Source organism: Oryx dammah, unplaced genomic scaffold (genome assembly GCF_014754425.2).
Source record: "Oryx dammah isolate SB20612 unplaced genomic scaffold, SCBI_Odam_1.1 HiC_scaffold_10, whole genome shotgun sequence".
Taxonomy (NCBI): domain Eukaryota; kingdom Metazoa; phylum Chordata; class Mammalia; order Artiodactyla; family Bovidae; genus Oryx; species Oryx dammah.
Window position 1 is genome coordinate 51,304,426 of NW_024070194.1, and position 24,982 is coordinate 51,329,407.

The 24,982-nt window shown below is 39.2% G+C and overlaps 1 protein-coding gene and 2 long non-coding RNA genes across 4 annotated transcripts; 2 read left to right on the forward strand and 1 right to left on the reverse strand.

Moving 5' to 3' along the window:
* The first annotated feature begins 36 nt into the window (after positions 1–36).
* On the forward strand, positions 37–24,101 carry HACD1 (3-hydroxyacyl-CoA dehydratase 1). 2 transcript variants are annotated; one of them, XM_040248093.1, is made up of 7 exons: positions 37–128; positions 11,378–11,495; positions 11,671–11,689; positions 11,773–11,861; positions 13,372–13,493; positions 18,147–18,325; positions 22,051–24,101. In XM_040248093.1, exons 2-7 carry the CDS (start codon positions 11,400–11,402, stop codon positions 22,131–22,133), a joined length of 588 nt encoding a protein of 195 aa, XP_040104027.1. In that variant the 5' UTR covers positions 37–128; positions 11,378–11,399; the 3' UTR covers positions 22,134–24,101. The 2 variants fall into 2 exon arrangements, with proteins under 2 accessions (XP_040104027.1, XP_040104026.1); XM_040248092.1 differs by lacking the exon at positions 37–128 and adding an exon at positions 984–1,300.
* On the forward strand, positions 4,417–6,699 carry LOC120869043. The gene is made up of 2 exons (XR_005722408.1): positions 4,417–4,927; positions 4,972–6,699. It is a non-coding gene; the product is annotated as an uncharacterized LOC120869043 (long non-coding RNA).
* On the reverse strand, positions 23,363–24,982 carry LOC120869042. Its single transcript, XR_005722407.1, has 2 exons — positions 24,309–24,982; positions 23,363–24,136 (listed from the first exon to the last, which is right to left on the reverse strand). It is a non-coding gene; the product is annotated as an uncharacterized LOC120869042 (long non-coding RNA).

Here is a 24,982-nt window from a genome sequence, read left to right on the forward strand (position 1 = left end):
TTCATTGGATGAACCGAACCAGGAATTGTCCCAACACTGATAACACTGATTTTGGGTGACTCAAACTGTCAGGCCTGTGAGTGGTGTACATGAACGATTTCACTTAAATCTCACAACGACCCCACGAGGTAGGTTTTAAATTTATTCTCATTGAGGAAATTGAGGTATGAAGAGATTTTAGTTTCCCAAGTTCACACAGCTACTAAGACTGGTGGAGCCACGAATTTGGGGGTTGAATTTCAGTAATCTGACTCCAGAGCCTGTCTTCTTAACTATGTGCTTTTAGAGGAAAGAGGAAGAGCTATCAGGAGCATGTGTATCTGGAGGAAGGGTTTTTTTTTTTTTTTTTTTTTTTTTGAGGGAGATAGAGTGGATAACAGTGGGATACTATATTTCCTGCGGGAAGGGTTCTTGTTAGCTTTACAGCTATAGATTGCCTCTGCCTGTTCAAACTTTTCTCCTTTTATGTCTTGTCACGTCCTGTTTCCCCCTGACTTTCTGTGTTCCGCGCTGCACTGCAATCAGTGCCCTTAGATCACTGGCTCCAGTGGAATCCAAGCAGGTGGGGCGATCCGACTGCACCTCCCGCCCCCCAATACCTGCTCCACTGGCTGTGAAAAGGGAAACAGGGTGAAGTGGGTGCTCCTTCCCCAGAATCTCTTAAGAATGAGTCTTTGGCGGGAAGATACCTAGGCCCCTCCCCACAACCAGAAATTTATCTTACAAAAGTCGGGCGGGGCAGGGCTACTCCAAGTCCAGGTGGGTTTAGACTCCGTGCACTAGCAAGGCTCCCGTGCACTAGCAAGACTTCCCCGGCGTTTCTAAGTGGAGGTTCCCCAGTCAGTGAGGTTTCCCCGGTAGGGGGGCAAAAGATCGTAACCAGAGTATCCCAGGACCCCCGCGCCCCCGCGCCCAGGCCGGGCGGCCAGGCCCTCGCGCGGCGCGCGCTCCCGAGGGCCGGGGGCGGGGCGGCGGCCGGGGGCGCCCGCTCCTCCCACTGCGGGCGGCTGGTCTGGCGGCGCCGAGCCCCCTGCGCGCGGCACATGGGGCGCCTGACGGAGGCGGCGGCAGCGGGCGGCGGCGCTTCAGCGGCGCGCTCGGCCGGGCCCCCTCCCGCTCCCCTTCCCCTCTCGTCCACGTCCCCCGGCTGCGCGGCCGCCATGGCGTCCAGCGAGGAGGACGGCACCAACGGCGGCGCCTCGGAGGCGAGCGAGGAGAGGGAGGCGGTGGGCAAGCGGAGGCGCCTGGGTTTGTTGGCCACTATCTGGCTCACCTTCTACAACATCGCCATGACCGCGGGGTACGTGCGCCCAGAGCGGGCCCTCCCGCGCCGCCGCGCCCCCGACTTTGCGCGCTCTGGTCGCTGGCGGAGCGTGCCCGGCTCCCGGGAGGGGCGGCGAGGGGCCGGGTGCGCGTGCGCGCGGGTAGCCGGGTGGTCGCGGCTCAGGGGTGCTTGCGGCGCAGGAAGGGGGCGCGGGCTGCGGCCGTGGGGGGAGGGGCGCTGCGCCTCGGGGCTTGAATGGAGCGGGGCGGGGGGGCCGGGCCGTGCTTGCCCGGCATTGCCTAATACGGTGCAAGGCGCGCGCGGCGGCCGCGGGGCGCGGGCCGGAGGTTAAGTATAGACCTGGGCAGGAATTCGGGGCCGACCCGCGGGGGAGGCGGCCCCCGCGGGCGCCACCGCCGCCGCTACTGGTGAAGAAGCGCGGAGTCCCGCCGCCCCCGAGCCCGGAGCTGTCCGGAGAGTGGCCCCAACCTTCTTTCCCGGTCGCCGGTCCCTGGACTGCACAACCTCGGGCTCCGGATCGCTGGGCAGAGTTTGCTAACTGTTCCTGTCTCTGCGATTTTTTTTTTTTTAAGTAATAGTGCGCCCGAGAGCTTCTTACCTGGGACGATTTTCCAGATACCCTGCGGGATCGGAGCGTGGGACTGGTGTCCAGGATCTGTGGCTCCGTGACTGATACTCTGTACTTTTATTTCTGGCTTTGAGTGCGATTTACAAGTTAAAGTTACACAATGACTATCATAGCTCTGCAAAGAGCTGCCGCAGTGACTTTTAAAAACCTGCTGGGAAATGCTCTTCCATTTCTAAATGGCATTGCCTTAAAAAAAAAAAAGCTGTTTCCCGTTATCCCACTAAGTATTACTAACCTCTGGAAATGTGAAGGGAAGGCTTAATATCGAACTTTCTCTAGAGATTACAGAAAAATGTGATTGACCGAGATTTAATAAATGATTTGAGGTAGTGCTGAGTACTTATGTGCTTAATGCCTAACGAGGACTCACTGTGGGGCAGGCACTGTGTCGGTCCATCTAGGTGTAATGTGTCATCATTGGTCCTCTACGACTGTGAGGGGCGCATGATGTTACATTTGATAGAATGGGAAACTGAGGCACAAATCGATAAGTAACTTGCTCAAGTTCACACAACCAGTAAGTGTCAGACCTAGACTTAAGCCCAGACAGTTTGACTCCAGAGCCCTGCTACTTCTGCTTTCCACTCTTAAGTTTTCTAATCTTGAAAAAGAAAACTAATTGATTCACAAGCTACTGGAGCACAGTTGGGTAGCCACTGTGTTCTACAGCCTGAAAAAAATTGTCTCTTCTGTGCTAGTCTCATCCAGTTAATAAACACTGGGGAAGCCTGCCGTTTATTAACTTGTCTGCGTTCCCTTTCCTTTCCAGGCCACTTTCCCTTTTGAAGGCCGAGTTACCTTTTAAAAAAATGAAGATCAATGCATACCTCCAGTTCAAAGCCTTCAGTGACTCTGCATTACCTCCACTGTAATGGAAGGGATTTAGGCTGTCATTCAAGGCAATAGCTGCCTGATTACTCTTCCCAGTTTTATTGCTTTTGGCATCTCCTCTCACTCAACTTTGCCCTCAAACCACCCTGCAATTTTATTTTCGCGGCTCTCTCCATCTTTGCTCAGGCTGTTCATCCTGTGGATAATATTCCCTGTGTTCCTGCTATGACTGTTAACCAAGTCACCTCTTTGAAGTTTTCTGGGTGTCTTACCCTACCTGGAGCAGAATTAAATGTTCTCTCCGTTGTGTTCTCAAACTTCATTCCTGACCTTCCTACCTGGCTCGGCAAAATCACTGCTTCCCCAGAAACTTTTCTGTTTCTCAGTTGTTCAAAGGCAAGGGGAGCAGAAATGGAATAATCCATATAACTAACTCTTTGGAAGCTTTCTAGAGGCCTTGAGATTTGAAGAAAGAATAGGATTTGCGTATGTAGAAGGTGGTTATTTCAAGTGAGATGAGTTCTGAAAATAGGCATGAGACGCAGTGAAGCTTCCTGATTTAATTGAAGGGACATAGTGCAGACATTATGCAGATGAGGTTGGAAAAACTGTGGTATTCGAAGTGGGACACACATGTCTACATTGAGTGGTTTGGAAGTTCTTTTTTTTTTTTTGCCTGCTTTTTTACCCCCAGCTTTTTTGAGTTGTAACTGACACCTAACACTGGGAGTTTAAGGTGTACAGTATGCTTGCTTGATGTATTACTTGGTATATGTATATATTATGAAATGATTTTCATCATAAGATTAGTTAGCACATCTGTCACCTCACATAGTTGCCATATATATTTTGGAATGGAGAACATTTAAGATTTAGGATCCTAGCAACTGATTTTTTAAAAAATTGAAGTTTAGTTTACAGTGTAGTGCCAATCTCTGCTGTATATATGCTCTGTAGCATAGTGAGTTATACACATATAGACATTCTGTTTTTATATATTCTTTTTCATTATGATTTATCATAGGGTATTGAATATAGTTATCTGTGCTATACAGTAGGACCTTGTTTATTTAGTCTATATGTAATAGCTTACATCTGCTAATGCAGATTTCTTTTCGTTTATTTGCTTGGTTTTTTCGCTTTTAGAAGAACTTTGGAAGGTTTATTGATTTTTTTGGTAATAGTTTTGAAATTAAACAATATCTGAGAATGAAATTTTTACAAAAGTGTAAAAAAGAAATTGCCGAATCTATAAGCTCAGCATGACTTTTCATGTTTCCTTGTAATGTCTCATCTCATGAGAATAACTTTGTTCAGATTTTTACTCAAATTACCATACTCAGGCAGGCCTTCCCTGGCTGTCTTCATTTAAGTAGCAGCTGCTTACAAATCACTCCTTATCCCCTTTGCCTGCTTAATTTTCTCCATCATGCTTGTTACCATATAACTGTATGATGAATTTTACTAAATCATCTTGTTGTTTATTGGTCTGCTTCTCAGACCCTATACAATGTTAGCTCCGTGAAACTCTCAAGAAATATTGGGTTGGCCAAAAAATTCGTTTGAGTTTTTCCATAACATTTTACAGAAAAACCCAAAGGAACCTTTTGGCCAACCCAGTATTTGTTGAGTAAATGAATATTATAGAGTATTGTAGTTACAATATCTACTCTGTTGGATATTCAGTTTTCATGCACTATTTCACCAAATATTTCCATGTAGTTTTCAAAATTACACTCTTTCATGGTTATATAAAAGTGAATAGAGTTAAGTTACAGTGATAGTCCAAATCATGCCTCTAATAATATTATCCTTTAATTTGTTTCTCTTGAATTACTTGTTTAGGATGAATTCCCAGAGTAGAACTACAGGATGTAATTGATTTAGTTAAGTAATAATGTAATTTAAAGGATGTGAGGATTTTTATGGTAGTTGTTCACAATAGATGCTTGGCTAGGAGTATTTTCTCTCTCTTCTTTTTTGTTTTGCCACAAACACTTTTGAAGCCTGCATGTATTTGTGCATTGTCTTAGGTCAAGTGAGAGACAAAAGCTAAATATTTTAGGCCCTGCGCTTGGAGAAGTGTTACCAGGGACATTTATAGATTGCAGTAAAAGATGGGATGAAGTAAGTGTTCTGCAGAGGTGTCATGTCTATAGGTAGGGAGAATCAGAGAAAGGGGTGTGTGTAACCATTGCATTCTAACTGAGCTTTGAAGGATGAGCAGGATTTACTTGGCAGGGTCAGGAGTTAGTGTACAGAGATGTGACACCACTTGACATGCTGTTGGGGTGAAAACAAGTGGGTCTGAAGCATAGGCTGGGACAGAAAGATGGGCCGGTAACCTGCCCCTTTGTGCAGGCCTGACATGCTTCCCTAACATGTTTGGATTCTAACCTGTAAGCAGTACGGGAAGGTGATAATTGAAGGTTATGTTTTCACCCCTTTTTAGCCGGCTAACCTCAGATAAGTTCCATAACCTCTCTGACCCTGGGTTTTCTCATCTGTCAAAGGAACAACACAACTACTTTGCTAGATTATTACAAGGAATTAAGTGGATATGAAGTGGTCGACAGAGATGCCTGACACATAGTGGGTGTTTAGAAACGATAATTCCTATTCCTAGTGGTGAATTGAAAAGTGCACTTTGTGCAGAAACTGAGATATTCTCACTGTGTACATGGTGTATGTTAGCAGAGCACCAGACCCAAGGTTCAAGCATGTACATTTCTCAACATGTTAAGTAACAGACATATATTTTATTCCTGGGGAGGATGACTCCATGTGTGGATCTGTGACAGCTTTTGTTTTTTTTTTTTTAATTGGAGTATAGTTGCTTTACAATGTTGTACAACAAAATAAATCAGCTATATGTATACATATATCCCCTCCCTCTTGAACCTCCCTCTCACCCCCCACCACCCCACCCTCCTGCATACCACCCCTCTAGGTAATCACAGAGTGGGGTTATACTGCTGGGCTCCCTGTGTTATACTGTAGCTTCCCACTAGCTAGCTATTTTATACAATGTAGCGTATATATGTCAATCCTACTCTCCCAATTCATCTCCCACCCTCTGTGCCCCCAGGTCCACACTCTTGTGTCTGTGTCTCTCTTTCTGCCCTGCAGATAGGTTCATCTGTACCATTTTTCTAGATTCCACATATATGCATTGATATATAATGTTTGTTTTTCTCTTTTTGACTTACTTCACTCTGTACGACAGACTCTAGGTCCATCCACATTGCTACAAATGACCCGATTTCATTCCTTCATTATGGCTGAGTAATATTCCATTGTATATATGTTCCACATTTTGTTTATCCATCCATCTGTCAAAGAACATTTATTTATATAAATTTATTTGTTTTAATTAGAGGCTAATTACTTTACAGTATTGTAGTGGTTTTGCCATACATTGACATGAATCCGCCACAGGTATACATGTGTTCCCCATCCTGAACCCCCCTCCCACCTCCCTCCCCAAAGAACATTTAGATTGCTCCATGTCCTGGCTATTGTAAATAGTGCATTTTATCCATTCAAACCACTCAATGTCTTCGACAGAAAAAGTTTTTGAGAAAGAGAAGGGAGGAGAGATGAAAGGATAGATGGAAGGAGGCAAAATGTATAGATCGACATAGTCATAAAAGACGTAGCAACTAATTACAGTGAATGAATCTTATTTCAGTCATGATTTTTTTTTTTTTTGGCTGTATTGTATATGAAATCTTGCTTCACCAATCCAGGTCACTCACATGCCCCCTGCATTGGCAACACTGAGTCCTAACCACTGGACCACCAGAGAATTCCCCCAATTATGATTTTTAAAAATTCTGAGACAGTTGTATCTTAACTCTTAAGTTTTGTGATTGAAGAAGTTCTCATTCAATTCTTCACATGGGATAGTGGTGTTTTGGTTCCATTTATGGAAAATAAACCTTTGAGAAATACATCATTAGGCATTTATCAGTCATATTATAGGATGTATGAGATTTAATTCAGAATAATCAGAGAGGAAGGCTTGTGGGGAGAGAAGTGAATAGAAGTTTGGATGAAACACAGTTATTTGTAAGATGATACTGTTTGGGTCTTCCTGTGGTCCAGTGGTTAAGACTGTGCTTCTATTGCAAGGGGCACAGGTTCAATACCTGATTAAGGAACTAAGATCCCACATACCTTGTGGTCAAAAAATAAAATGAAAAAGATGGTACTGGTTGAAGCAGGGCAGTGGCAAACAGGGTTCATAGTACCATTCATGCTCTCAGTTCAATTCAGTTGCTCAGTTGTGTCCAGCTCTTGGTGACCCCATGGACTGCAGCGCACCAGTCTTCCCTGTCCATCACCAACTCCCGGAGCTTGCTCAAACTCATGTCCATCGAGTCAGTGATGCTCTCCAACTATCTCATCCTCTGTCGTTCCCTTCTCTTCCTGCCTTCAGTCTTTCCCAGCATCAGGATCTTTTCCATTGAGTCAGTTCTTAGCATCAGGTGGCTGAAGTATTTGGGTTTCAGCTCTACACCTTTCATTCATGCTCTACACCTTTGTATATGTTTAAAGTTGTTCATAAAAATTTTTTTAAAGTAGTGTTGAAATTTTAAAAAATAGGAGATATAGGTGTAGATAACCAAGTTCTTAAAAAAGCAGGTAGTCTCCAAGAGATATTAGGAGAAAAAGAGGCACCAGAAGACATCTGGAAGAGAGAGCTCCACCTTCAATAAGATTTTTTAGGGTCATCACAGCCATAGCGCGTAAGAAGAAGGAGTTTAGTGAGTGCCATAAGGTGTTTAGGAAATGATACGTCTCTCTCCTGCTGCACTGTTGTGTTGTCTCCACTTACTAGAACTATGTCTTATCTCTAATTCCCTAGGACCTAGCACAGTACCTGGCATAGCAGTAAATGTTGATACTGAAGCTGAATGAATAAACAAATGAATCAAGCAAGAAACCTTCTACATGTGGAACACATGTTTATATTTTCCAAAGAGAGTGTTTTGTTAAGGACTGAAAGTGTCTGGGTTCACATTTGTGTAATTGATAGCTCTGAAATATTTTTTAAGAAAACTTTCCAGAAAAGAATTCGGAATTGTAGAAGCTCTAGTTGCTTCTGGAAATCTTTAAAATTATAATGACTCAATTAATGGGGGTAGCAGTCCAGGGTTACTTAAATGCAGGGCCTGTAAGAGAATTTTGATCCTCACCCTTTGTGATGGAGGGCTTAGGAGGTGAGAATGGATTAGTTCAGATGAGCTTTATTGAAAAACAGGTGAGAGGTTAGCATAGATGGTTTCATGGTCCTTTATAACCCTAGAATGTTCATTTTTTTTATTTCCAACAGGTTAGTGGTGGTATTCTCCTAATACTGTAGTATTAATAGTTGGTACAATACTGCCACCTATGGGACAACAGTAAAATGTGTTACTGTTAAGGATGCTTGGATTTTTATATCATGCTTTTAAAAATATAGAAAACTTATCATCTCAATGAATCTTCTGATGAATTCTTTGGTAGTGTAATAATTTTTGTTTTGCACGTGTGGTATCTTCCTGGTCCAGGGATCAAACCCGTGTCTCCTACATTGGCTGCTGCTGCTAAGTCACTTCAGTCAGGGCAGGCGGGTTATTTACCCTGAGCCACCAGGGAAGCTCCGAATTAAAACAACTTATGAAGCTTGTTTTCTTACTAGAAGTCATATAAGGCCTTGAAATTGAGGATATTGAAAATCATAACATTTTACAACTGGAAGATGCCTAAAATATCCTTCAGATGAGCACACTCAGATGAACCCAGCACAGGATTGAGTGTTGGGTCCAATGTGGGGTGAAACCATGAGCTGAATCCAGGAAGCCATGGTGTAGTAAAAAGAGAACAGCAATGGGCTTTAAGAGACCTCCACCATGAAATTACTCTAAGCCTTAGGATAAGTCCTTAGATGTCTCTGCATGGTGATTATCTTGTATTGAACAATGGCCTTCAAACTTTCCTGATAGCATACTACTATCAGCTGAAATATCTGAGTATAACAACCTGTATAACTTTAAAAATTACTACAATTTAGATCCATGTGTTTTTATGATTAGCTAATATCCCCAGGCTGGTAGTTTCACTGGTAAAGAATCTCCCTGCAGTATAGGAGACCCCCACTTGATCCCTGGGTCGGGAAGGTCCCCTGGAGAAAGGATAGGCTACCCACTCCAGTCTTCTCGGGTGGCTCAGATGGTAAAGAATCCACTTGCAATGCAGGAGACCTGGTTTGATCCCTGGGTTGGGAAGATCTCCTGGAGGAGGGCATGGCAACCCACTCCAGTATTCTTGCCTGGAGAATCCCATGGACAGAGGAGCCTGGTGGGCTACAGTCTATGGGGTTGCGAAGAGTTGGACATGACTGAGTGACTAAGCACAACACACCAGGTACAGTGTATACTTAGGGCCCGACCAGTACAGCGGAGTAGTTGACGAGCATAGACTGTGAGATAAGTGGTGGGTTTAGGTCCCAGCTGACTGCCCTATGGCCATTTCTCCTATTTCCACAGCAGTGAAATAGGATAATAGTAGGTGCTACCTCATAGGGTTATTGTGAGGATGAAATATTAATATGTAACTATATATATATATATATATGACAGTGTCTAGAACATTGAAAGCATTCTAAAAGTGTACTTGCTATTACTTCAATACGTCTACATTTCAAAGGTCTTTGTGATAGTTTCAGACATTTGCCTGATTTCATGTCATTCTCACTAGAAAGTGATTGATCTTTACTCATTCTGTGCTGAGGAGGGAGCATTCCCAGGGTTGAAGTACTGTTCTACTATTTTCTCACTGTTCTATTGAATCTGCTTTTCATCCCACTCAATCAGTCATTTCTTCACAGGTACCTTTAAGCCATTTGTCTATTTTATGAGTGCTTTTTAATTAAAAAGTTAAAACTGTGTAATAATTTTTTAATTCATAAATCCATTTACCTAGTCACTTTGGAGACCACTGTTTCTAAAAGCCTGGGGCAGCTATTCATTTCCATGAGTGTGTTATTAAAGATGTTTAAAAGTTACAGGTGATGCAACTTTTTTAAACTTCAAAGTGCTTTTGTAATTTCAATGGAAAAAATGACCTCTTATCAGGGACTCTTGGAGACTGAGTATCTGACTGGTGAGAAAGTTGGTGTCCACAGGTTTGATTTGTGTTTGTAAGTACCATTAATTCACCACAACTACATTTAATGTATAAGTGGACAGAGGAGCTGAGTGGGCTACAGTCCATGGGGTCACAAGAGCCGGACCCAATTTAGTGGCTAAACCACCACCAAGTTGAAAGGGGATGGGGATGTGCATTTTTTCTTTTTTGAAAATGAACCCTTTTTAAAAAAAGTATAGTTGATTTACAATATTAGTTTCAGGTGTGCAGCATAGTGATTCAATATTTTTATAGCATATACTCCATTTGAAGTTATTATAAAACAATGGCTGTATTTCCCTGACCATATGATACATCCTTATTCCTTGTTTATTTTATACATAGTAGTTTGTGTCTTTTAACGCCCTATTCTTGCCTTAATCCCTCTCCCCTTCCCTTTCCCACTTGGTAACCACTAGTTTTAGAATCAGGCTTGGGGCTTCCCCTGGTGGCTCAGTGGTAGAGTCCGCCTGCCAGTGCAGGAGACATGGGTTCAATCCCTGATCTGGGAAGATCCCACATGCCGTGGAACAACCAAGTCTGTGCACCACAACTATTGAACCTGTGCTCTAGAGCCCGTGCTCTACAACAAGAGAAACCAGTGCAATGAGGAGCCTGTGCACGACAACTAGAGAGTAGCCCCTGATCACAACCAGAGAACACCTGCATACAACAATAAAGACCCAGCACAGCCAAAAATAAAAGATAATAAGTGAATAAATAAAAAATTTTATAAAGGTTATAAAAGCAGGTTTACATCTGACCTTCTATACGTGTTCCTTCTGCAGCACCACAATTATTTTTATTTAATGGAAATTATAAAAAACATTAATGGTTCTTATTAATGACTTTTACTTATAACTATATATTTGTATAAAATACATATTTATACACATAGAGCTCTTTACATCAAATCTTTATATAGTTATGAAAGGGACTTTATAATGACTTCATTTTTGATAGAGAAACCTACTTCTTCAGTCTGTCAGTTTATCTGCTGAAACCAAAAATAGAGTGTACATTGTTTGACATTTGTATGTAGCTGATCTTGAATATGGACTTCCCTGATAGCTCAGTTGGTAAAGAATCCACCTGCAATGCAGGAGACCCCAGTTCGATTCACTGGAGAAAGGATAGCCTACCCACTGCAGTATTCTTGGGCTTCCCTTGTGGCTCAGCTGGTAAAAGAATCTGCCTGCAATGCGGGAGACCTAGGTTTGATGCCCAGGTTGGGAAGATCCCCTGGAGACGGGAAGGGCTATCTACTCCTGTTTATTTCCTTGAGGAGTCAATGTAAAAATGATGTTTGTCATTTCTTCCTGTGGGTTTTTGAAAATAGAATAATGAACTGAGCATATTAACACATACATGCTAGTACTGTATAAGTTATGACATATATTTTCAGGATTCAGGAGACTTCATTCTGGTAGAACTTTATAAAATGCTTTTCTTTTCTCTAGGTGGTTGGTACTAGCTATTGCCATGGTACGTTTTTACATGGAAAAAGGAACACACAAAGGTTTATATAAAAGTATTCAGAAGACACTTAAATTTTTCCAGACATTTGCCTTGCTTGAGGTAAGTTTTCAACAATGCTTGTTTTTATATCACATTTATTTGAAAATATGTCTGTTGGAGCAGAATCAGTCTTATTTTGCTTATTACTTACTCCCCATAGATTCACTTAAAACCAGGTGACAGGGATTTATTTTATGCTATTGACATGTGATTTTTTTTGTTTCTTTGCTTACAGATAGTCCACTGTTTAATTGGTGAGTTTTTTTTTTTAAATTTGATTTTTATGTTTGGCAGAGATTGCATTTGGGGCAGTGGTTGACTTGTTTTTCTTTTTAAGGAATTGTACCTACTTCTGTGCTTGTGGCTGGGGTCCAAGTGAGTTCAAGAATCTTCATGGTGTGGCTCGTTACTCACAGTATAAAACCAGTAAGTGACACGACACTCCTCCTACTTGAGCCAGCAGGAAAGCTTTCTTATTAACAGGAACCGAAAATATTAACCTGACTATATTTCAGGAAGCAGAACCCTTGGCCAAAGAAGGGTTGGGTTTGGATGTAAGTGGGATTGTACATTGACTTAGCACTTTCATAGAATGGCTTTGAAATACCAGCAAACCCCCAGACTGGCATTTTTATGGCCATAATATACTTTCCTGTGGAGTTTTGCAGTTTTTAAAATCAGTGTTCTTCTGCTCAGTGTTATGTGGCAGCCTGGAGCGGGAGGGGAGTTTGGGAGAGAATGGATACCTTTATATGTATGGCTGAGTCGCTCTACTGTGCACCTGAAACGACCACAGCGCTGTTAATCGGCTATACTCCAGTATAAAATAAAAATTTTTTAAAATAAGTAAAATAAAATGAAGTAAAATGTTCCTATTCTGTCACGTAGTGAAATGAGAATTTTCTTTTCTGTTGAAGTTGTATGTATTGTATTTGATTATGTAATTGAAGTTGTCAGTATAAACAGTTCCTTCCTCATTTAGCATCGAGCATTGTAGCTAGAGACACATAAAGTTAATCTAGCTCTGTAGCTCTGAATACTTGGAAAAGACTCAATTAAAAGTTAGAAGAGTTAAGGAACTTAGAGAAAAATAAGCTTGCTACTTATTGAAGCATGACAGGAGAGAGACTCGAGTCTAATTAATGGCTTAAAGCCTTTTAGACAAACAAACACCATGTTTAGCATTTCTAGCCATTGGGCCTCTTAAACCCATGACAGAAGCATTTCCCACATGGGCCCTCCTGACCTTCTTGACAGCCTCTGGAGCCTCCTGTCTACTTGAGGACTGCTCTCTGGCCTCCTCTCCTTTCCCTCAGATGCCTGGCTTGTCCTGTCTGCTTGTGGTGACACATAACCTCCCTTCCATGGCCTGCTGGGCTCATGGCCTCCAGTCTGCATGGGGACAGATGGCTGACCTTCTGCCCTTTACTGCTCTACACTTCAATCCTCTCGACTAGAATCTTTCACTCAGCTGACTCAGTCCACCTGGTCCCTAACCAGTGCCTGCCATACAGATGGCAGTGGACACACATGTACATGTATAAAATCAGGCCCTCATTCAGATTGCCTTGTCATTTAAGAGCAGGAGTCCAACCGATAAATAAAAGAGATCAATCAAATAAAAAGAGATGCTATTCTGGACAGTGCATACTGGTTCTGAGAGGCTGATATTGTCCTGGGATGGTTGAGTTATTGGCTGTAGCAAAAGGGGACAGAGAGGACCCAGTAGAAGTTCAACCATTCCTCTGTTAAGGGCATATTTAAATCTGATGTTGGTAAAGACCTAGGTGGTGGTGACTGCATTGAATTGTCTGTATTGCATCTTTCTAACCCTAACTCTCCATTATAACAAAAGGTACGTAGTAAATAATGAAAAAAAAAATATTCATGGAGAAAGAAGTTGAACGAACCTGTGACTTTCTCTGTAATTCCGCAGATCCAGAATGAGGAGAGTGTGGTGCTTTTTCTGGTCGCATGGACGGTGACAGAGATCACTCGCTACTCCTTCTACACATTCAGTCTCCTCGACCACTTGCCATACTTCATTAAATGGGCCAGGTGGCAATGATGTCTTGCAGTTTATTTGCTCATGGTGCTGCGCATGCGTGTTTTGTGTGCTGAGCTAACACAGAAAATTAAAATGTGTGTCTTAGCCATGTGTTGCTAGCAGGCTGTCGTTTTGAATATTAGCAGTTTATAACTTGCATTCTAAATGCTTAATTTAATGACTAGGAAACAGTCATATTAACATATATCTTGAGTGAAAGCAATGCCAGACAAATTATGTTAGTATCCTTAAATAAATTCCAAACTGGTCATTCATTTTTCCTTGAAAGCAAGATATACATCTGTGGAATTATATTAAATCAACTCTTGACCCAAAATGTGGCATTTTGTCTGATTGACTAAAATTTTCTTTTTGACGGCTCACAAACTCTTTATTCTACAAAACAAAGTTAGGAAAATAAACTAAAACACTAAAACTATAAAACAGGCGAGCTTTAGAAACAAAATGGATATTAAAGAAATTATTGGAAACTTTCAGCACCTAGAAATTTTTTTAACATGATAGACTTTCACTGAATTAAATACATAATGTTCTTGTAATTGCTAAAAGTGATCCTTATATCAATCAGTCATTAACTTAATATTCAACCTATGTCATATCCACACTTTTAGTATCTTGTATTTACAATGTCAGCTTTGTGTGTGTATTAAGTAGCAGAGACAGACAGTTTTTAAACATCATCCTTATTTGGAATTGTGTTATTTGGAAGGAGGACATTTATATTTCAAAGGTTCTAAATATAGCTCTCCCAAAGCAACAGTTTGTAAAGTAAAAGATATTCTGTCCTTTTTAAAGTTTGCATTCTTGAGCAGCTGCTATTTTACAAAATTATTATAAAAACAAGACTGCTCTTTGGAGAACAAATCACAAACCAGCATAGATTTGTTCATTTCATTCTCTACATACTTATAATCAGAAATAACAGTAATAATAGTAACATACCAGGTGTAAGGACAACAAAATCTCTGTCCTCTTCTGATGCAAGAGAAAAAAATAAAATGACTAATAGGTCTGAGAAACACTGGGTAGGGAGAAATGTAGGGAGGCTGTTAGGGTAAGAGATGTTTGTCCCATATATGGCTATGTTTTGGATTGGCCAAAAAGTTCATTTGGGTTTTTGGCCAACCCAGTAGGTAGACAATAGATAGATATTAGTAGATAGGTGAAGTGTGTTGGTTGCTTAGTTGTGTCTGACTCTCTGCGACCCCATGAACTGTAGGACTCCAGGCTCCTCTGCCCATGGAATTCTCCAGGCAAAAATACTGGAATGAGTAGCGTTCCCTTCTCTAGAGGATCTTCCTGACCCAGGGATCGAACTCGGGTTTCCCACATTGCGGGCGGAGCATCTTTACCATCTGAGCCCCCAGGAGAGCCCTTAATATATAGATAGATGGATAGATATCCCACATAAGTAGGATAAAAGAGTTTGATGGTATCTTCAGTCTTTAAATTTTTAAAATTTAGCTATGAAAGTAGTATGTTTTCATTATAAAAAACACAGTTTTTAGTCTGTATAATAAACATTGAAAGTTCTGTTAGTATTCCTACCTGATCGCCCTGCCCTCCCCCTAGAGAAAGTTGGGAGTTTACCATCCAGACTTTTTCTTCTTAACAATGGGAACACACAGATGTGAGTCTTTGAAAAATAAATGAATGACATGATACTTGATTTTTGTTTATATGTTGGAGCTCTTGTTTTCTTTTTTAAATTGGTACAGGTCCATTTAGAGCTTGCTCTCTGTCTCTTAATGCTGCGTCCTATTCCATAGGATGAATGACTCAGTTCTCTATTGCCAGAATTTAGATTACTTCTGGTTAGGGTTCTTGATTACCATATACTAAAAACCTAACACTTTTTCTTAAGAATAAAAACTTAAAATTGTCTATATTCCCCTTATCAAAGATAATCACTGTTAATTATACTATCAGTATATATCCTTTCAAACTTTTTTATATTCTCTAGCTCTTTTTTCTGTGGCTTACCATTTTGTATATAAAGTGAGTGAGTGAATGAAAGTTGCTCAGTCATGTCTGACTCTGTGACCCCATGGACTCTACAGTCCATGGAATTCTCCAGGCCAGAATACTGGAGTGGGTAACTGTATCCAGGGGATCTTCCCAACCCAGGAATTGAACCAGGGTCTCCTGCATTGCAAGTGGATTCTTTACCAGTTGAGCTACCAGGGAAGTGCTTGTATATAAAATAAGGCTTTAAAATTATAATATGAGCTTAAACATTTTATCTGCTGAAGGTTACATTACCATTTATAAGCGTTTGGTTGGTTTTCTTTTTCCTGTACCAGAAAATTTAATCACTCTAGCAGTTGGGCCTTTCACAAGATTAGCAGTTTGGAATGTGGCTGGATGTTAATCCCAGAATGTGACTCACTGTCATTTTGCATGACCTCAGTCTTTCAGACCCTCCAGCACCTTTGAAAATACTAATTCAAGATATAGTCTCTTTTTATTTGCTGTATTTATAAAATTTGTTTGTGGAAGGTAATGGTCTTTAATATTTTGTCTGCCTTTAGAATGCATTTGCATGTCTTGAATTTCTGGAAAAGTTCAAAATTCTACCATTGCATGTTTAAATTTGCTGTCAGAAATCCTTTGTCAGTTGCCTTAATGGTAAACAAGTTTCTGTAAAATCTTTCAACTTTGAAATGCATATTTTAACATAATACATCATATCAGTTCATCATAATCAAGAATAATTAATTACGTTTCATGTAAAAACTCATAAAGATCCCAAACTCCTATAGGTATTTGCCCACCCCATTAAACTAACCTAAAATAGCATTCAATGTTCAAATGTTGAAGCCGTTCTTAAATAAAACTTGACTTTAAAAATGGCTTATTTATAAAGCATTGCCCTACTATGATGATTTGGATATTTGGATATGATTTGATTCTATTTATTTGTTAAAAGTGTTCTTAGAAAAGCTCACTGTATATTGTTATGTTTTCATACTGATTTCTTTTTATTTTCAAAAATGCATTCCCTTAAAAAATTTTTGATGACAATTGGGAATCCATAAGGAAGCATCATATCTTTTTTGGAATATTAGTTAAATCTCTCATGGTGCTGCAGAACTTAGAGAATTGGTGACATACAGCCTTTTTAAAGTGCAAATAAAGTCAAATAAATTATGTAATTTCTCCCCATTTCATTGAAAATAATTACTGTTTTTATGACTTTAACATACTTTATTTTGAGTGATTTTTTTTCAATTAAAGAACAGTCCTACCCAAAAAAAGTCATCTGAGAGCCACATAAAGTTAAAAAAATACTTAAGTTTGAATGTCATACTTGAGAAAGGAATATAAAATGTTCAGTTATGCGCTTTTAAGTTGAGATAGGAAAAGATTGATTTAAGTGATATACACAGAACAACACAAGGCTGACGAGAACTGTGCTATGCACAAGGCAAGGAGGGGGCATGCAGGGACTGTTGAAGAATCATTCTTCTTTCTTTACCCGTTCATCTATTTTGGCAAATAATTCTGCCTTTCTCTGTCATCTCTTGTCTTTGCATACATATCCTTGACACATAGAAGTAAGGCGACTTTTAAGTCGTCTCCAAGCTCCTTCTGTATTCACACATTTGACTTCTCTTTACAAATATGTCTTAATCCCAACAAAATGATTAAAATCCAGATCAATTTGCTTGCTTGCTTTTTCCACCTAAATTTTGACCTTAACTTCTGTGGCAACTATTATAGAGCAACTGACTTGGAGAAAACTGATTTTTTTAAAATGGAGAAATGTTATTACCTGGGGTGCTTGAGGCTGCCCTGTTGGTCCACCAGTGGAGACTTCACAGGGTACCTCTAACTATAGGTGGAAGTGATGCCAGGCACTTGCAGGCCCAGTGTGTGTGAGAGGACCACCTGCAATCCAAATGAACAAACTGTGATTTGGATTTTGACTAGAACTTTCTCAGCTCCATTTTAAGTAATCTAACTATTCCTTTAATATGCAGATTCAGGAAATGACCTATCTTCCTTGTTTTATCATAAAAGCAATTTTAGACAATATGTCAATTAGCAGTTATTGATGATACTTCAGATGGTTTTTATCAGTTTTCTAAAATAGGAGTTCCTTTTCATTAATAACCACAAAGGGTTTTCCGAATGCTTCCAAACAACTATTTTGGTAGTTTCAAAATTTAGATCTAAAGTTAGAATCATAACTGGCCTTTTAAAAACATAGCATTGGATCAACAAATGACTAGCTGCAGGGAAAAAATTCAGTATGATTCCAGGTGCCCAAGCAGTTACTTTTATAATATCTTACAATGCTTATATTTACTTTATAATAGACTGTAATAAATACTTGTATTATTTATCATACTTAAAAATCAATCATTGACTTTAAAATTTATAGTTCAGTCCTATAAAGTAAGTTGACTTCTTTCTTTATTAAAATCTTACTGTTTAAAATGGGAACTGCTAGAAGAAAAAAAAGTGATAATAATTAAATTACTAAGTGAATGATTAAAGTAGAAAAGATTAACCTTGTATGTGAGGTTAATATAAGTATATAGGAAGGAGAATTTTTAAACTTAAATAAAGTAGTAGCAAAAGAATTATAAAACCCAGTAATTATTCTAGAAAAATAATTCTGATTATTCTTTCTCCAGATATAATTTTTTTATCATCTTATATCCTGTTGGAGTTGCTGGTGAACTTCTTACAATATACGCTGCCTTACCATATGTGAAGAAAACAGGAATGTTCTCCATAAGACTTCCCAATAAATACAATGTCTCTTTTGACTACTATTATTTTCTTCTTATAACCATGGCCTCATATATACCATGTAAGTATGTATCTGTTAGCACTCTGATATAGCATATGCTGTGAAAGTGCTTCAAAAGATGTCAGAAGATAGACATATATATACCATGATGTATGAAATAGATAACTAACCAGAATCTACTGTATGCACAAGGAACTCTGCTGTGCTCTGTGGTGACCTAAAGGGGAAGGAAATCCAAAAAAGGAGATTTATGTGGACATATAGCTGATTCACTTTGCTATACAGTAGAAACAAGCACAATATTGTAACTTTACTCAAAAAAAAATTTTTTTTAAGGGAGAAATAATGTCTTACAAATACATCAAAACCTCTGTTCAGTTCCATAATTTGAAGTAATTGAAAGGCAAATTGTGAGGAAAAAAAGTCAGTAAATTAACACACAAATGACTGCCTTCTCAAAATCATTTAAAAATAAGCTTAGTATGATTTATGTTTTTAAAGAAGAGATAAGCCTACAGTGAACTCTTTGAAAGCATTTAGAATTATGCATCTGAACAGAAATATTTTATCCAAGGAAATCTGAGGTCATTTCTATTCATTAAGTACATACTTAGAAAAAGTGTCCCAAAGTACTTTTTAGTCTTATGTATGTTTCCCTATGTACTAGAAAATAATGAATAAGCTACTTTCTTAAGATGTTTCTAATAACTCAGCCTTTTCACTAGTTTCTTCTCATCTTTCAAGTTGCAATAAATTGATGAGACTCTATTCATTTCATTTAAATACAGACTGGTGTATTTTTATGTCAGATTTTGATAATCATTAGCAGGAAATGTGAAGATACAGCAAGACTGTTGTTTGCCCTTGTCAATAAAATTAGAGACTCTGAGGTCAGTGCAGGAGAAAAAAGAAATGAGAAACATTTATGGAATCTAAAATCAGCATTGTGACAGTATGAAATATTTCATTTAGAGAGGATGAACATAAAATTTGGCCACTTCTTCAGGGCCTCCAACTTTTAAGTTTTTCTGAAGTAAAAATTGGCTTGATGGTCGTATAGTGTTTTTATTTTTAGTTTAGTTTTTTAAATTAACTTTTAAAATTATTTGGACTGTAATTCTTTTACAAGTTGGTGTTCATTTCTGCCATATAACATTGTGAATCAGCCAGAAGTAATACATTTATAACGCCTCTTCTGGAGCCTCCCTCCCAGCCCCCACCCAGTCCATCCATTTAGGTCATCACAGAGCACCAAGCTCAGCTCCCTGTGCTGTATAGCGGCTAGCTATCTGATTTATATATGGTGGTGTATATATGTCTACTCTCTCTGTCTCCCTTCTCCCTCCTCCCCGTGACCCCCATGACCCCCACGTTCACTTCAGCACTATTTACAATAGCCAGGACATGGAAGCAGCCTGGATGTCCATTGACAACTGAATGGATAAAGCAGATGTGGTACATAAATACAATGGAATATTACTCAGCCATAAAAAGGAACAAAATAGGGTCATTAGTAGTGATGTGGATGAACCTAGAGCTTGTGATGCAGAGCAAACTAAGTCAGAAAGAGAAAACCAAACATTGTATATTAATGCATATATGTAGAATCAGTGGTACCAATGAACCTATTTGTGGGGCAGGAATAGAGAGAGATGCAGACATAGAGAACGGACTTGTCATATGTTTTTATTCCTTGATCCTCTCTCTTCTCAGTCTGACTCTCTTCTTTTTCTCTGCCAGAACGAGTTCAGGGGGGCTCAGGGATGCTAAGCCTAAATACTTGTTTCTTCCCCTGATTTTCCCAGCATCTAGTGAGTAGCAGCACACCTGGAGCAGAACCACACTTGTCCCCTGATACTTACAGGTTCAGGTCTTGAGTTCCCTTTTTCTTCACAGTCACCAAGGCATATCTGTGAAAACCCAGGGCCCAAGAGATCATGGTTTGAAACCATGAAACCAGTAAGTTGTAAGAGCGCATTTTCAGGTGTCCTGTGAAGACTGGCCTTTGCCAGTAGCAGCTTCTCAGTTTATCAGGCTGTCAGTTACCTGAGACCCCACCTCCTGCTGGAGGATCAGTCAGTCAGTAGGGGATGTTTTTCACTTGATTAGTATTAGTTTTGATGTTGTTGTTTAGTCTGTAAGTAATGTCTAACTCTTTTAAATGCTTTGCCGGTTACAAGTATAAAAGTATATTTTGAGCACTTGTCTTAGCACTCAAAACAAGTCTGATCTAATCAGGATGTTACAGACTTATTTGCAAAACTTGGTCAGTTAGCTTGAAGTCTACATTGCCTGAATATATTTAGACTCTTAGATATAATATGATGGTTACATTTATGAAGGTGGATAGTACCTACTTAAATAAAAAGTAAAATCTTTCATGCATTTTGGCTCCATTTGAGCTAAATTCTATAAGTACTTATCCACAGTTCCCTGAGCAAAATATTCAGAGCTTGTTTTGTCATTAGATTCATTCATTTTGGTCATTCTGTATCATTTTCAGATGTATTTTTACATTTGTATTATTTATAGCTGGTGTTAATTTGCTCATCCACTAGCATTTACCTTATAATTCAAAGTACTGGTTCAAACTGACTCAAAATAATTCTCCAAATTCGACAGGGTGGATAACAATTTGTTTAACTGACCTAATACATGTGCATTTGTGTGTTTGTAGATAACAGACCACCCTTATGCCCAACCAGTAGGGGTTTTTGCTCTGGGCCCACACTGATCACTCTTCCACACAGGACCCCTTTCCTTCAGATCACATCCTAGAAAGCTGGAACCATGGAATTTGCTACCCAGATGGCACTGGGCATGCATCCAGGGACTGCCTTGCTCTCTTCCCCAATCTGTTCTCCTGAGGGTTAACTATGTCACCTGTGTGCACGTCCCTGAGACAAGGGGAAGCTATTTGGGAGGTGGATGGATGCAGCTGGGTTGCGTGGGGTTGGACATCCACACAGATGTTCCTGAAACCCCTCATGACATAGGGCAGCTGATAGAACACAGAGAAGGGGCCAGGTTTCTTTGTGCTGCACTGTTTTGGCACAGTATTCCTAAAAGTTATAGAAATCTTCTTTTTTCTTAATTGGAATTTAGTTGCTTTACAATGTTGTGTTTCTGCTGTACAGCAAGGTGAATCAGCTATACATATGCATATATCCACTCTTTGTCACCACAGAGCATTGAGTAGAGTTCCTTGTGCTATACAGTTGGTTCTCATTAATTACCTATTTTATACATAGCAGGGTATACATGTCAATCCCAGTCTTCCGATTCATCCCACACCACCCCCCGCCTTGGTGTCCATACGTTTGTTCTCTATGATTGTGTCTCAGTTTCTGCCTTGCAAATAGGTTCATCTGTAGCATTTTTCTAGATTGCACATATATGCGTTAATACATGATGTTTGTTTTCTCTTTCTGAATTACTTCACCCTGTATGACAGTCTCTAGGTCCATCCAGTGTTATAGAGTTCTCAATTCAAACATGGCCTTCCATGTCATTATAAAGATATATTTAAGAAAATATTTAAGTTTGCTAAAAAAATTGACAGTTTATGGTGTTAAAACATTTAGGCATATGGTACAGGAGCCTCCATTGTACCCTTACGTCTGAGCCCTTACATCTGAGCTCAGGGCATCTGAGCCCTGTATTGATTAGGGCGGTAGCCATGGTGCATGATGGGCTTGCTCTCAAAGATTACCATGTTTGAGAGGCTGCAACTATAAAACATTTCCAGCAAAAGCTTACCTTCTTGTTCTCTTTTCTCCATTAAGTGTTTCCACAACTCTACTTTCATATGTTACGTCAGAGAAGAAAGGTGCTTCATGGAGAGGTGATTGTCGAAAAGGATGATTAAATGATCCCCACAACAAGGTGCTTTTTCCAGAATAACCAGGATTACTGGAGTCCAAGTTTGAATAATAAGAATAAACAACTTGATAAATATTGCGGGTTGTATTATTTCTTAAACTATAACTTGGGGCACATGGTATTTGCCAATATTTGTCTTCAGATTGTGCCAGCTCCATTTGCTACAAGTATAAACTCCTGGGTAGGTGATGATCATCAAAAAAAATAATTGGGTATATTACCTGGAGTGGGGGTGGGGCAAAAGCTTCAGTAGTTTTTAAGTTTCACTAAGTAATTTTTGCTACATAGGTTCAAAGCTTTTAAAATCAATATTTAAAAATTAGTTTAATGATTTAACATTATAATGCCTGCCGGTGATATTTGTGTGATATTTATAAATGAAACTAAATACAGAATTAGAATAACTTGTTAATAATGTATTGGCATTTCTTGAACCCAGGGTCTATTTCTCTGAAGTATAACAGGTAGCATTTTTTCTCGATAACAGCTTTTGGAAACGTGGACATAATTTGCTAGGATAAATCTTTTGATTTAGATAAAGTAGCCGTATAAAAGTCAAAAATACTCAAGAAAATGGCACCGTTGGAAAATAGTCTTTAGAAATATGTTTAGGCCATTGAAATTACTGCTGCTGCTGCTGCTAAGTCGCTTCAGTCTTGTCCGATTCTGTGCGACCCGAGACGGCAGCCCACCAGGCTCTCCCCTCCCTGGGATTCTCCAGGCAAGAACACTGGAGTGGGTTGCCATTTCCTTCTCCAATGCATGAAACTGAAAAGTGAAAGTGAAGTCGCTCCGACTCTTAGTGACCCCATGGACTGCAGCCTACCAGGCTCCTCCGTCCATGGGATTTTCCAGGCAAGAGTACTGGAGTGGGGTGCCATTGCCTTCTCCTGAAATTACTGCTAAAGCACATTTATTTTCATTTGAATTGACTACTCAAGGTCAACCTTTCCAACTGTAAGGATTTTAACAGATTAGAAAGAATATAAGTGTATACCTGGTTTCACTTGTAAAAAGAAAAATGATAATATTGAGTCTGATGGTAACATTGGGTCTGTTACATTGGGAACTCTGGCTGAAAAAGGCTGCTCTATACTGTGGGATCATCTAATAAAATTCATCTTGTGATACACCTTTGTGGTACTTAGATAACAGAAATTTTAGGATATGATCTAAATTGGACTTATTTTATTCTGAATTTTGTTGACCAGTAAAAAGTCTTATAATAAAGCTTCTGTCCACATGTTTAATAGAAAGTTACCCTGAAGATAATCTAATCATGCTTTAATTCTTAAGTATATCCCTTAAAATTTTCCCCTCTAATATTAAGGTATATTGCTTTCCTGACCTGTTTTAAAGAGAATTTTAAATATGTGACTTTAAAAAAAAGGAATTTTTTGCTTGCTATCGATGTGTAGGTATAATTTTGGCTTTAGTCGTTCTGTATTGTTTCCATTTATAGTTGACATGTAACTTTTCACTTTTCAGAATTGCTTGTTTTGCATTATCACTTCCTCTTCAAATGATTTCATGTGGAAATTTGTAGTTCAGAATAGTTTTGCAAACTTATATCTTAGATAACTTGATTTTTAAAAGGTGCTATTTCTTTTATTACATTTTAATATTTTCTCTGTAATATTAGGTTACTAATTTTCAAATATGCAATGTTCATTCTGTATTTATTTGACTTTGATTGTTTTTATCTTGAATTTTTATATGGAAGAAATTTTCAGGGACTTTTCCCCTTTGGTAACATAGTACAAGAAGTTCACATGTTTATCCTGTTAGATGCCTGTCTTATGAAAAGTATTTTCAGTCTTCTTCCTAAAATTTGCATTAATTCACCTTGTACGCCTAACCAGCAGCTTTAATACTCTTTTTTCCCCTTAAGTGATGGAATATCTTGAAGTAGAAATTGTGATCAACTTTAATAAAAATGTAATACATCAGACTATTCAGAGACTATGTTAATATGCTCAAGGAACATCGCTCAGTTGTGTTCAACTCTTTGCGACCCCGTGGACTGTAGCCTACCAGGCTCCTCTGTCCATGGGATTTTCCAGGCAATAGTACTGGAGTGGATTGCCATTTCCTTCTCCAGCGGATCTTCCCAACCCAGGGATCAAACCCGGGTCTCCCTCATTGTAGACAGACGCTTTACCGTCTACTTTAGATTTAGTTTATCTTTGGGATCTTTTATTTCAGCTAATTCTCAGCCATCTTTTGTGTAGAAAATAAAGTGCTTAAATGGTAATTTGATTGCAACAAGGAGAAATATTTGAAAGTCCTTTGCACTTGTCTCCTGTGATAGAATCTTCTTTGGAAAATCTCCCAAAGCCACTATAACATTCCTTTGAGTATGCACATCAGGCTTGAATCAAATAGATTTTAAATTCAGTCATGAAGATTTTGGATTTGACAAACCATGTACCAAGAAATTTTGATGCCAGCAACTTCCAATGGGATTTGACATTCCTTACAATTCTAGTTTTAAATTTTTCATAGCTCTATAGTTTAATATATCACACAATAATAGATATAATATGCATTTTTAAAATTTTCCACAGTCTTTTTTTTTTTTTTTTTAACTTTTCATGGTTCTCAATTTGTTATTTTTGTAGTTGTTGTTCTTTGGCTATACCATGTGGCACGTGGGATCTTAATTTCCCAGCCAGGGACTGAACCTGCATCCCCTGTAGTGGAAGCACAGATTCCACACAGATTCTTAACCATTGGACTGCCAGGGAAGTACCTCAGTTTGATATTAATAAAGCAACTTCCCTAATAGTTATAACTTAATTATAAAATAATTATTAATTATTTAATAAATATTAA

Excerpts from the sequence above, each read along its gene's own strand:
- HACD1 (XM_040248092.1), top strand. The coding sequence starts at position 1,044 with ATGGGGCGCCTGACGGAGGCGGCGGCAGCGGGCGGCGGCGCTTCAGCG. Across the intron at positions 13,494-18,146 it reads TACTTCATTAAATGGGCCAG|ATATAATTTTTTTATCATCT; the intron begins GTGGCAATGATG and ends TTCTTTCTCCAG. Across the intron at positions 18,326-22,050 it reads CATGGCCTCATATATACCAT|TGTTTCCACAACTCTACTTT; the intron begins GTAAGTATGTAT and ends TTCTCCATTAAG.